Here is a 14,480-nt window from a genome sequence, read left to right as displayed (position 1 = left end):
TAAAACAGTCTCCAAACTTCTAAATATTGGCTCTCTACTTTTGGGGGTGATGATCAAATAAAATCCAATACATCAGATCAGATCAGTGGTCCCCAACCTTCTCCTAACAGAGTCCACGTTTTGAAATACATTGTCTACTAAAAAGACTGCATTTATGTTTAATTTCTCCATTTTTATTCACCAAGGGCGTAAGCAATGGCCACCAATCTGGTTGATAAGAGATGACTCATATCACCAAGGAGTGCACAGGATTCTAAGCAGAAAAAAGAAACGACGTGAAGCCTGATTCAGAGGCAAATAGGAATTTTCTGGCTTGTTTTTCGAAATACTGAAAATCATTCATACATTCCCACTGCTACCTATCACAGCCACTCAGGATCTTTTTTCCTGATGAAAATGTACAGTAATAACTCTCAGACTTCAGGGTTATAAATATCAATACCAAAAGCCAAAACACCTGAAATACATCAGGTACCGTACCTTTCATTAGAGGAGAGAACATGCCTATCAGCTGTGGTCAGGGGGAGCCAAGGGAAGGTAGAAAACTTCAAACACTTCGCTGTCGGATTTGCTGCTAACGGAAGAGCAAAACTTAAGGCATCAAAGGAGACAATGCTGACAGATGCACAATGTTCAGAATAAGGCTTCACCTTTAAAACAAGTCCTCAAATAGAGGCACAGCCTACAGTGCCCGAAATACAGAATAAATAACAGAGCTCTCTTCTCATAATTTAAACAGAACTCATATATTATTATTAGAAGGGTATTAAACACAAACCAATATTGAATGACATTTAGAGCATCAATTAAATTTTCTGTTTCACCATGTGGCTAACCAGAACATAGAACATAAACAAAAAAGGAACTGGCATTTGGAGATCTCTAACTGTAGAAATTAAAAACAATATAAACGTAATCATATATTTAATTAGTCATGTTCAAATATCCTAAATCGTGTTAGATATTTAAACCTCTTTGAAGATGACTTGAAGACCATAAGATTAAAGTTCAAACATCAGTGCTCAGACAAGATTAAAAGATATCTGAGAAACCAAATGCAATTTTATACTACCTTCCTTCAAATTATTTTTAAACCCATAGTGTACAGGTTAAGGTGGCAACACATAAGCCCTTCCAAACGGGCAACAGTCTTTCTGCAAAATGCTCTGAAAAGAGCATGGAGTTGTTAAATTCAGATAATAGTATTATTAAATTCTCAAACATAGCAGTTGCTTCCTTCAAAAGTGCTAACATAAAAGCAGGGTTTACTTCCTAAGGGAAAAACAAGAGGTGGGTGGAGGGAAGGACAGGCTTATACTGCACCCATAAAGATGTGTCCAAAACAAGCCACACCATCAATCCACAAACTGCAACTCACATAAAAATGTTACCATCTCAATCTTCCTGAATGTTTCAGCCGCTTCACTCAAATACCCATGATTCCCAGCCCTGAAGACCCTCCCTTCAGATGTCTCTCGTTGTCACTCAATTAAGCCTCTCAACCACAAACACAAAGAACTACCATGTCAAAACCAAAGCTCCCGGGGCTTCCCTGGTGGCGCAGTGGTTGAGAATCTGCCCGCTAATGCAGGGGACATGGGTTTGAGCCCTGGTCTAGGAGGATCCCACATGCCACGGAGCAACTAGGCCCGTGAGCCACAACTACTGAGCCTGTGCGTCTGGAGCCTGCGCTCCGCAATAAGGCCGCGATAGTGAGAGGCCCGCGCACCGTGATGAAGAATGGCTCCCGCTTGCCACAACTAGAGAAAGCCCTCGCACAGAAACGAAGACGCAACACAGCAAAAATTAATTAATTAATTAATAAACTCCTACCCCCAACATCTAAAAAAACAAAACAAACAAAAAAAATTGGTTGAAAAAACAAATGCTAAAAAAAAAAACCAAAGCTCCCTATAAGCCTAACAAAACTTTGAAAGGTAAAGTATTTTAACAGCTGAACAAGTTTTCTGTTCTTTCTTATGCTGTACTCAACCTGAGAGTTTCTACGAAATCGTTTTTATAACAGAGGGCCTCCAAACTGAGTTACATTGGATGCTTGACGTCCGCATATATATCCTTGGAAGCAGCCTTTTAATTTCAACCATGCAGGCAGTAAGATGTGAAGTACATGCTTACTTAACCATGCCCTAACTGTGTCACCTAGTACAAAGGTGACTTATCCTTTCTAAGCCCCAGTGTTCTCAACAGTAAGATGGCATTAATAATAATATCAACCTCACTGGGACTCCATGAAGATTCATTCATTGATTCAAGAAATACATACTGAGTGCCTAATACATTTCTGGCACTGTTCCCCACACCCACACAGGTAAAGCAGTATTTGCAGCTGTCATTAAGCTTATAATGAGGGAGACAAACAGGAAGTAAATGAATACATAATTTAATAAATACATATAGGAAGAAAACCAAATGTAGATAAAGAGTGATCACTCGCTAGAGTCCTCGGGAAGGTCTCTTTGAGGAGGCGGCATATGACTGACCAGAGACCAGATGCAAAAAGACCTGGATGACATTCCTGAGAGAGGCTCTAAATCAGAACTCTTCAGTCAACTGAATGTTGGAGTAAAGATAAATGAGGAAACAAATTTGATCCTGAGCCTCTGGCTTGAGTCACTGGGTCGACAGTACCGCTTAGTGAGCTGGAGAATTAATGAGGTGGTGTGTACAGTACACAGCTCAGCTCTTGACAAAGACTCCCGGCTCGATAAGCACCAAGTACCACGGCCACCATTACCACCACCTACAGAGCTGGTCAAAGGCACTTAAGAATAATACACAGTTTCACCATTTAGACTCTATATCCTAATCTAACTTGAGGGAACAAACTTTCAGTTTGGTGCTTAAACATTTAAGTCTGACCACAATATGTCTTCACAACAATGAGGGAAAGTACATTAATTTCCAATTTCCCAGGTAGACAGGACCTACGTCCCTGTAGATACACACCCACAGGTCTTGGAGGCACTTCCATCTGCTGGAAAGTACTTTTGTCTTGAGGAAAATATCCCGTTAAGATTTCAGGTTGCTGTGGCAATTCTGAAAAGAAAATATATATTACTGTGTTACTGATGCATTATTTGCTGAAAGTGAAACTTGCTCTTTTCAAATACAAATGGTTTATCTTAAGTTTTTGAATCACTTTAAAAACTAGAAAAATAATCCAGTTATGGTTCTCTGAATAATCTGTCCTCCTAAAGAGGAAAAAAATGTAGATGCCGAGTCAATTTCGAATTGAGGAGTTTTTTTCCTCTCTCTTTTACTGTTATGTAACTACAATTATTTCTTAGAATGAAAACATCCACAATGTACATAAAGAATCTGTTACAAGGTATTTATTCAAGAACTGTTCATCTCAGCTTCTTAGTCCATCTCTCTCTTCTCCCTTACTCTACATATTTCCTGATCACTTCGATCTTCATGTTTTTTAAGAAAAAGTTGTCAAAAGCAAGAGTCAGACACTATCTTTCAATAACTCTGACGATCCCCTATCATACATGATTACATATTCAGCACTTCAGTTGTCATGAGATTGAGAATGAAGAAAAGGCTAAAACCAAATTTTGTCATTTTCTGTTTGAAGTTTTCATGCCAGTAGTTCTAATGTTAATACAGAAAACTAAAAATTAGCCCTAGACCATACCTCTAAACTCACCTGCAAGGAACTAGGTTGAAAATTCATGATTTAAGATTCTACTTTATTTGTTATAGCTTAGACAGAAATTGCAAAATACACTGTTAAAAATCACAATCACACAAGAAACTCAGTAAATGGCAGCTGCTATTGTTGTTCTTGTTAACAGCAGGACCGAGGGTCACAGCAGTGGCAGTACAGCACTGGCATAGAGAAGAATAGGGTCTAACAGATTAAATGAGCAAAAACACAGTTTTTTATACTTTTACTACTCAATCATATAAATTTCAAGAGCACTTTCTTTCCTTCAAATCAATTTAAATGCTTTCCATGAGCAAGGCACTAGACTGGACATCAAATAATAACAAGAACAAGAAGTAACAGTAGCAGACAAGGATTCTGTGCTTCATATACACCGGGCCCTATGGTGAGCACCGTCCAGACATTGCCCCACTTAATCCTTACAAAAATCCTATAAGATGTTCTTGCTTATTGTACCAATTTTTGGATGAGAAAACTAAAGCCTGGAGGGATTAAGTACCTTAGCCAAGGTCACCCAACTAGTGGCAGAACTGGGACTTAAATCCATGTCTCTTTGACTCTGATCTTAGCCAGTATACCATGTGTAGCTCATTTTGATTGGACCCCGTAACAAAATCATAAGCAGGGCAGACATCCTCCCTATATGAAGAACACAGCCCCAAAATGCAAGTATAAAATATTTAAAACAACGTCTGGCACATAGTAAAGAGTGCTCAATGAAAATCTGTTGTTATTGCTAAAAAAAGATAATCTGTCAAACTAGTCTCACAAAAAGAAAGTCACTTCATCTTTTATGCCCCTTGACCAAAACAAAAACACACAAGTATCCTCCTCTCTGTAACATTAGAGGAGGGGAATTACGATCAAATTCATGTAAGTTAACATAAGAAAAATAAGAGTTGCAGGGGGGGAGAGGAGGAGGATTGTTTGTTTTTTTAATCTAAGGTTCCTTTCCTTAGAATTAACCATTAGAACCAATATATTATATTTTAACAAACTGATTGACTGATCGATTTCATCAGAGTGATTCCAAAGAGTTACCAGTTTGACTGGTTTGGTAAGATGCAGAATGTAGTTCAGGAACTTCTGAAGGAAGAATAAAAAGTCCATCCAGAATGCCATCAATTTCAGCCTGTAGATTCGGCTCCACATTAGAACGAAGTTTAGATAAGAATTCGACTGCACCAAGGTCAACCAAATGCTGGACTGCTGGGGGATACTGAAATAAGAAAAGGAGCGTCTTGAGAACAACTATAAATATCAAAATCTCCAGACTTTATTTTACAGCAATCAAAACATGACATTACGTTTGGTATACCAGATGTTCATTTTTAAAACATAATTTTTGCGGTGATATACATAAGACGTAGATTTACAGGGACATACGTAACACATTTAATAACACTTATGAGAGAAAAGCCCAGACACTGAACACTAGAAATGCACACTATCCATTCCTACTTTTATTTATTAAATCGATTATTTCTCTTCCCTGACACTCACTGTATCCTCTTCTACCTCCAGTCACTCAAAGGATGCCAAAGTAATAAGTATCTCCTACAACTGCATAATGATTTACAGTTTGGAAAAGTTAAACCTGCCACTTTGATATCTGACCCTGACAGCTAACTACTCTCAAGACAGACTGAGAAACATAAATCTGAAAAACAGATATGGGAAAAACAGTTCAACACACTTGTGCTGTTTAGTATCATGGTCTGTAACTTTATCCTTAAATGTGTTCTCTTTTATACAAAGACATCTCATTTTAACATGTAAATAACAGAACCATAAGGGAAAACAGAATGACAAGTATTAACCTCCAAAGATGATCCCCCAAATCAGAACATACCTGAACTCAGAAACTGTGTTACTTCAGAACACAGCAGAGACAACGTGAGATTCAACATCACAAATAAGAGAAGAGGAGGATGGAGCACTATATACCCAAATGAATTAAAATTCAACGTTCACACGTGTTTTTTAAAAAATTAATAATTTAAATTTTCAACAAATGCTACAATTAAATGACTATGAAATACTCACTTGTTTGATTATTTTATTTCAAAATGATCCTACCTTAACCAATCTGTTCAACAGACTCAGAACCTCTTCTTTCATTGGAACGGACGGGAAATTGAACCATTCCAGCAAATGGAGAAAAAGGAGCCTCTCCTGAACCAGATCAGCACAGCAGATTAAACTGTGCTCAATCTTGCAGAGAATATTCTTGAGAGCGCGTGCCCTGATCTCGGCCAGCTGATGACCTGTCAAAGAAGACAGCACAGAGCTATTTCCCGACTCCAAAGAGACGCCCACAGGGAATTTACCCTAAAACTTCGTTATCTACGCTGGGGGTGGGAACGCGGTGAAGAAGTAAATAAAGAAACCAGCTTTTTCCACACGCAGGACGCTGGTGCATTCACGACGCGAAATGCGGAGTTTACACAAAGTCCGAGGTGGGCCCCCGGGGGCTGCCCTGCCGAAGCCCGGACGAGACAGGAAGCCGTCGCGGGGCGGCCCGGCCTCGGAAACGTGACACAGCCATTCTCAGCAAGCGGCCACGACGGGTGGGCGACCCGGGCGAGGGGCAACTCAGACTGTTACCCAGTTTCCTGATGAGCCCCGTCAGGACCATCTCGTCCCGCTCAACCAGCCGCCGCCGGAAAATTAAACTGCCGCGCCACAGCGTCCGACCACAATTACTGTCCCCCTAGAAACCCGGCAAGTCCGAAAGCGAGTTCCTCAACGCCTGAGCGAAGGACCCAAAGAGTGAGAGACATTCCGTGAGACGTTCCGGTCCCCGCGCCAACAGAGAAGCTTACAGTCTCGCTATAGTGACTACTATGCAGTTCCTAGACAGCGGACTCCGTCGTAAGAACTGGAAAGAATGAGGAGTCAAGCAGGGATAGAACGCGTTTTGGCCGCCGTGCACGTCGGGAGTTGTAGTCTTCGCCAGTTCGTGCTCTCCTCCCGGAATTCCGGACCCGCCACCGCTCCCGCCTGCCTGGGGTTCCGGCGTCCAAGCGCGGGCTGCGGCGCGGGCTGCAGAGGCTCGCGCAGAAGCCCAAGTCGGCCCTGCACGCTCCATCTGAGTGGGGTTCGTTTATGACCCTGCCAGTCTGAATTCTCAGCTCCCAGAACTTTACAACTTAGAGTGCAGCGTTTTGTTAGGATGACCTACCCCGTTCCACCCCTACCTCCCTGCCGTTACTAAATGACTTAACCTCTTTAACTGTGAGATGCACCTGCACAGTCATGCAATGACCTTGGATACCTGGGTTCAGAGTAAACAAGCCGAAAAAGAAATGAGAGCGGCGGCGGGGGGCGGGGGGCGGAATAGCTTAACAGGAGAGAAAAGGGGGGCAGTAGAAAGAAAAGGGGGTGAGTAGGAATTTGAATTCGTATTTGAATGCCACTAAAGTTGCCTTGTGCACTGTGATCGGTCTGAACTGATAGAAAAAAATCTAAGCAATGGTAAGAGCAACCACAACAGAACTAAATTTGTAAAGTGATTTGCATTTTAGAGAACATTTTATCTCACGGATTTTTTCATCCCTGGAGAAAGGATGTCAAGGCAGCAATTCCCATTCCTATTTTGCAGAAGAAAAAAAAAGGGGGGGTGGGATGGGGGACTACGTAAAATCGGAGAAGTACCTGGCCCACAGCAGCTAGTAAGTGGCTGATTGAGGACCCGACCTTATGTTTCTTTGTCCCATTGTTCGGACTTTGCTGCCTCTACAAGTGTGTAGGTAAAAGAGTGGTGACATTTGAGCTGGAGCTTGAGGGATAAGTAGGAGTTTGTTTGCCAGGCAAAGAAATGGAGTAAGGGAATTTCTGCCAAAGAAAACAGTACATGCAAAGGCAAGAATTCGGAGTGAGTCTGTCAAAGTCAGGCAAAATGAGAAAGTCTGTGTGGCCAGATTACCTCTGGGAGGAAGAGAAGGGGAAGGGGCAGCTAGCATGCTGGTTATTCTCCATGTGGCCCTCCAGTGGCTCCTTCCCACTCTGCCAGCCTCTGCAGGTAACTGACTTGTACACAGGAAAAGGCTGCACCACCCAGGCCCTGGCCCTCAGGCATCCAGTTGACTGTGGCTAATGGGAGAAACCAGAAAGAACTCAGACAGGGGAAGAAAGAGACTGTGGATATTTAACCAAGACTCTGACAGCCCATACCTAAGCCTGCCTGGCCAAGAGTGTAACAGGGCTGCCTTGCTCAACCCTAGGACAATAGTTCCTGATGCATAAGTGTCCCAAATGGACCAAAAAATGGAAACTGTGGAGGCACTTATACCAACTGCGAAGTATCTGTAGTTATACAGGTATGAAGGATTTAGCTGTAGATTTGAAATGTCAAGGTCAAAAGGCACAAAACAGTTCAGAGGAATAAGAGAAATAATTTTTCAATGATATTTCTAAGTTGATATTTCTAAGTTGAACAGTCTTAGGTGATAATAAACTGAGGATGTCGGTGGGTATGGGGCGATGATACTGTGGGAGAAAAATAATTTAAAACAGCCATTTTGTAAGTAAAATGGGGGATCAAACTATGAAATGATATAGTTTACATTGCTTTTATATTCTAACTTATTGTTGAGCATATATTGCTTTTTAATTAGACAAAAATAATTAAGTCCCGCTTATTACATTCAAAGCAAAACAGTTATCCATCATTTTCCTATTAGACTAAGTATTGATTTGCCAATTTTTCCGCAAAATATCAACCTTCAATTTATTAATTCTACTGTTAAAAAAACATGCCTAGGGACTTCCCTGGTTTCCCAGTGGTTAGGACTCTGTGCTTCCACTGCAGGGGCAAGGGTTAGATCCCTGGTCAGGGAACCACGATCCCGCATGCCAAAAAAATATATATATATATATTCTAATGTATTAACTGTACTTTTATTTAATATCAGTTACTTTCTCCTTCCTTCCTTAGGTTTGATTTGCCATTCCTTTTCTAACTTCTTGAGGTTAAGCTTTTGTTGCTTTACTTTTATTCTTTCTTATTTAGTTATAGTGAATTTTAAGTCCATGAATCGGCACCTAAGAAAATCATCAATCATATATCATGAATTCAGATTTATAATATTCTGTTATTATTCTCAACCATACTGAAACTGCTGTTTTGATATTTCCTATTTCACCCAAGATCTATTTAGAAGGGTGGTTGCTGTCTTTGTTGCATATACTTTAGTTATTAATGTCTACTTTTTTATATCCCAGTCAACAGCTGGGGCTTTTGTAATTTTGAACTTCAAGATCAAATATTTTAAGTGATGCCCAAATACTTGAAAAAAATGGACAATAGGTATCTGCATAGATGTATGGAGAACTGTATGTGTATGTATCTTTGTAATTTTCTATGTGTACTCACAACAGTTTTTGTTATATTTATTTGAGTGCAAACAAAATAAATACACATTGAATTTTACATGATGGTAAATGGCAATCATTCAACTGGCAGTACATATGTGGATCAGGAAAGGGGTGAAGGATGAAGATCTTATGTGTTGAGGTCTGCTTATCAGCACAAGCCATGCAACATTATGGAGAACCACATGTGGACCCAGAGCACAGGTCAAATTCTACTAATTACTCCCGAGATCCACTTAATTCTCAATTGTTCTTCAACCTTACTGTCATACCCATAAATCAGTCATTGCCTCAGTCTGCTATATCAGATCATTCAGATTAGATGAAGATATTTACACGGGAAATATTCAGTTGCCCTCCTAAGAACTCATATGACTACTATCTATGGTGATTTATTCTAGGAGAAAAAGAAATGCTTAATTTTGTTTTCTCAAAGAGATATGCAGTTTTGCTCTCCTCACAATTTGGACATGAATTTTAACACTTGGGGTTATGTACAGTAGGTCTGCCGGTTGTGAACCTGAGTCTTTCATACACTTTATTCCTGCTACTTGACTCACTTGAAATATCTGGCTCAGAGCTGTATAACCAAAGTATTGCATAGAGCACAAACTTTAGAGCCAGACAGGCAGAGATTTAAAACCAGCTTTGCAACATTAGCTGCATAATTGTGGATAAACTTATGGTTGCAAACGACAAAACTCTAACTCGAACAAGTAAGCAAAAATGAGTTTTTATTATCTCACTATAGAAAAGGATCTGGCCTCAGAGACTCAAAAATATCACGATTCTTTTTCTCAATCTCTTTGCTATGCTTCTCTCAGTGTGTTTCATTCTCTTATATTACTGGGAAAATTCTCCAAAAAATGTAGGAAAGGCAAGGATTGTGGTCCAGGCTTCCATCTTTCCATGTGATGACTCTAGGAGAAAAGGAAACCTTCTCCCTCAACATCTGGATATCAAATCCATGATAAGAACTTCATCAGAATCATTATTATGAGATTACCTGATCCTAGGTTACTTGTTCACACTCTCTGAACAGTAGGGCAGGATATTTTAACTGGATCTAATAACAAGATACTATATTAGGGTCACAAGGAGGTGGGCAGAAGACTTCCACTAAGGAAAAGGATGGTATTAACAGAAAATGGGGGGAAAGAATTTTGGGTAGGGGGAAAAACAACCTGATGACTCTCTAACCTCAACTTCTACAAGTAGACATTGGGATTAATAATAGTACCTACTGATAAGACTGTTTGAGGACCAAAGGAGATAACTCAGAGAAAGCACTTATCCCAGGACCTCCATAAGAGGTAGTTACAACTAATAAACATTTGAGCAGCTGTCAAAGTGAAGGATGCCTTTTTGCTATGGACTGAATGTCTTGCCCCCATCCATCACCAAAAAAAAATTCATGTTAAAATCTAATCCCCATTTGTGATAATATTAGGAATTGGGACCTTTGGAAGGTGATTGGGTCCTGAGAGTGGACTCCTCATGAGTGGGATTTCTGGTTTTGTAAAAGAGGCTTCAGAGAGTTCCCTCCTCCCTTCCTCCATGTGAGGACACAGAAGAAAAGAAACCACCTATGAACCAGGAAGCAGGTCCTCACCAGACACTGAATCTGCTGGTGCCTTGATCTTGGGCTTTCCAGCCTCCAGAACTGTGAGAAATAAATTTGTTTCTTACAAACCATCCAGTCTATTTTGTTATAGTAGCCCAAAAGGACTGAAATAATCCTCTTTCTAGGAATCAAATGCAATGTCAGACCATATCCCAGTGTTACCTGCAGGTATAACCACAGGGTAGGAGCTCCCTTCATAAGAGGGGGCCTGGGCCCCAGAAACGACCTTGCTGCTCAGCGAGGGAGGCTTCAATGATTGGAGGTCACAACCTCAACCATTTGTACAGCCATATCAAGGCGAAATTTCCAGAAAAAAAAAAAACAGTGCTCTGACCCCTTTTCCTCATTTTTCAGAGAGAAGAAATTTATTGGCCCAAAGGGGCAATCCTTTTATAGGCTACTTTTATATTAATTGGGATACTAATTTATTTATGAAGACAATGCGAGCGGGGATTCCTAAACAAAAGGGCTCTAACCAATAGCTGTGCAGAAGTAATTCACAGTCCCGCAGGGCAGCAAACATTCTGTGTGCCTTCCAGGAAAGTCACCTGGACCCCAGCCTGCCTTATTTAAGAATAAAGCTCACGGGCTTCCCTGGTGGCTCAGTGGTTGAGAGTCTGCCTGCCGATGCAGGGGACACGGGTTCGTGCCCCGGTCCGGGAAGATCCCACGTGCCGCGGAGCGGCTGGGCCCGTGAGCCATGGCCACTGAGCCTGCGCGTCTGGAGACTGTGCTCCGCAACGGGAGAGGCCACAACAGTGAGAGGCCCGCGTACGGCAAAAAAAAAAAAAAAAAAAGAATATAGCTCACGATTTGTTAATAATTCTGATCTCTAAGAGGGAAAAATGGTTGAGGCCTGAGGTTTCATCCCCCTCTCATGAATTTTCCTAATCATGCCCCGTAACTTTGTCCTATGAATTTACATAATATTTACTTTTAAGGGGATTGTCAAATTCTAATTTATCCTCCCAATACCAAGATAGAAAGTTAATAAATAGTTTATGCCCTTTTAAAATGGAAGGATGGAACCAAGATATATTCATGTTCCACTTCAAATAGCAAAGCAACATAAATTTGAACTATGCCTTTTTTGCACAATTTAATAAATATGGGTCTTCATTATACATGTGGCAAAGCAGACAAGGATGTCTGCTATCACCATTTCTGTTCAATATTGTACTGGAAGTTTTATTTAGGGTAATTGGGCAAGGAAAAGAAAAGTCATCCAGATTAGAAAGGAAGAGTACATCTATTTCGGTTTGCTATTGACATGATCTTATATAGAGAAAATCCCAAGGAATCCACAGAGAAACTATTAGATGAAAATAGACCTTAGCAAGTTTAGGGAATACAAAATAAATACACCAAATCAATTCTATATCTATATACTAGCAATAAACAATCCAAAAATTAAATTAAGAAAATTATTCCACTGCTGTACAACAGAGATTGGCACATTGTAAATCAACTATACTTCAATTTAAAACAATGAAGAGGAAAAAATTATTCCATTTACAATAACATCAAAAAGAATAAAATACTTAGAGATAAATTTAACACAATAAATGTAAGACTTCTATACTGAAAACTATAAAATATCATTGAAAGAAATTAAAGAAGACCTAATAAATAGAAAGACAACCTGTGTCATTGATTGGAAGATTTACTATTGTTAAGATGGCAATACTCCCGAAATGAGCTACAGATTCATAGCAATTTCTATCAAATATGCAACTGCCTTTCTAGTAAAAATTGACAACCTTATCCGTATGAAAATAATAGTCACGTGGAAATCAGACTGACCAAAATAATCTCAGAAAGAGCAAAGTTGAAGGACTTATACTTCCCAATTTCAAAGCTTACTACAAAGCTACAGTATTCAAGAATGTTTGGTACTGACATAAGGACAGACATATACTCTAATGGAATAGAATTGAAAGTTCAGAAATAATCATTCACATATATGGTCAACTGATTCCAAGACAATTCAATGAGGAAAGAATAATTTTTTTCTGCAAATGGGACAGGATACCCACATGCAAAACAACGAATTTGGATTCATACCTCACACCAGTAACAAAATTAACTCAAAATAGATCAAAGTCCTAAATACAAGAGCTAAAACTATAAAATTTGCAGATGAGAACATAAGCATAAATCTTCAGGAATGTGAATTAGGCAATAGCTTCTTAGATGTGACAGCAAAAACACAAGCAAAAAAAATAGATAAGTTAGACATCATCAAAATTTAAAACTTTTGTGCTTCTAGGGACACTACCAAGAAAGTGAAAAGACAACCTGAGAGTGGAAGAAAATATTTGTAACTCATATATCCAACAAGGATCTATTAATCAAAATATGTAAAGAACTTTTACAACTCCACAATGAAAGGACAAATAACCCAATTTTAACATGGACAAAGGCTATGAATACACACATCTTCAAAGAAGATGTATAAATGGCCAATAAACAAATGAAACAATCCTACACGTCATCAGTCATCCAAGAAATGCAAATCAAAATACAGAATGAGATACTACTTCATACCCTCTAAGATGCCTATAATCAAAATTGGAGGCAGTAACGTTGTTGGCAAGGATGTGGAGAAACTGGAAACCACATACATTGCTGGTGGAAGTGCAGAATGGTACGGCCACTGTGGAAAACACCCTGGCAGTTTTTGAAAAAGGTAAGCACAGAATCAACATATGACCCAGAAATTCTACTCCTAGATTTATACCCCAAAGTATTGAAAACAGGTATTCAAGCAAATACTTGAATGAACGTGTGTTCATAGCAGCACTATTTACAATAGCCAAAGGTGAAGAGAACTCCCATGTCCATAAATAGAGGAACGGATAAACAAAATATAGTATATCCACACAATTGAATAATATTCAGCCATAAGAAGGCATGAAGTAGTGATACATGCTACAATATGGATGAACTTTGAAAACATTCAATTAAGAGAAGCCAGTAACAAAAGTCCACATATTTTATGATTCCATTTATCTGTGTGTTAGTCTGCTCGAGCTGACATAACAAAATGCTACAGGCCGAGGGGCCTAAACAAGAGAAATTTATTTTCACACAGTTCTGGAGGCAAGAAGTCCAAGATCAAGGTGCCTGAAAATTTGGTTTCTGGTGAGGTCTCTCTTGCTGGCTTGAAGACGGGAGGGGGGAATAGGGAGTAACTGATAAATGGCTACAGAGTCTTCTCTTGGGAGTAATGAAGATGTTTTGGACCTAGATAAAAATGATGGTCGCACAACCTTGTGAATGTACTAAGTGCTACTGAATCGTACACTTTAAAATGCTAATGGTATGTGAATTTTCCCTCAATAAAACAACTAATTGAAACTTCTATAAAAGGTCAGAGAAAAACAAGTTTCCGCAAGGGTGTGGAGAAACCAGAACCCTTATACAGTACGCTGCTGGTGAAATGTAAAATGTTGCAGCAACTCTGAAAAATAGTCAACAGTCTCTCAAAAGGTTAAATATGGAGTTACTATATGACCCAGCCGTTCTGCTTTTAGGTATTATACCCCCTCATGAATGTTGGCAGCAGCATTAATTCATAAGAGCCAAAAGGTAGAAACAACCCAAATGTCCATCAATTCATGAAAAGAGAAACAATGAGTGTATGGAATGGATAAATCATATCTATAACAATAAAACATTATATAGCTAAAAACAGGAATGAAGGATTGAGACATGTCATAACATGGATGAACCTTGGAAACATGACGCCGAGTGAAAGAAGTCAGACACAAAAGACCACGTATT

At 39.6% G+C, this 14,480-nt stretch overlaps 1 protein-coding gene across 1 annotated transcript in view; it reads right to left on the bottom strand.

The window, feature by feature from the left end:
- RTTN (rotatin) overlaps positions 1-6,335 on the bottom strand; it is a 138,450-nt gene extending 132,115 nt beyond the window's left edge. The window contains exons 1-5 of the mRNA XM_065889552.1: positions 6,302-6,335; positions 5,774-5,961; positions 4,736-4,913; positions 2,968-3,057; positions 481-571 (exon numbers count right to left, since the gene is read on the bottom strand). Coding sequence (XP_065745624.1) covers positions 481-571; positions 2,968-3,057; positions 4,736-4,913; positions 5,774-5,961; positions 6,302-6,332 — 578 coding nt within the window. The 5' untranslated portion in view covers positions 6,333-6,335. The remainder of the gene's footprint in view (positions 1-480; positions 572-2,967; positions 3,058-4,735; positions 4,914-5,773; positions 5,962-6,301) is intronic.
- Positions 6,336-14,480: the final 8,145 nt, after the last annotated feature.

This window comes from Phocoena phocoena, chromosome 13, assembly GCF_963924675.1.
Source record: "Phocoena phocoena chromosome 13, mPhoPho1.1, whole genome shotgun sequence".
NCBI lineage: Eukaryota > Metazoa > Chordata > Mammalia > Artiodactyla > Phocoenidae > Phocoena > Phocoena phocoena.
Note: the sequence above shows the minus strand (reverse complement) of the source record. Positions and strands in the feature narration are given on the sequence as shown.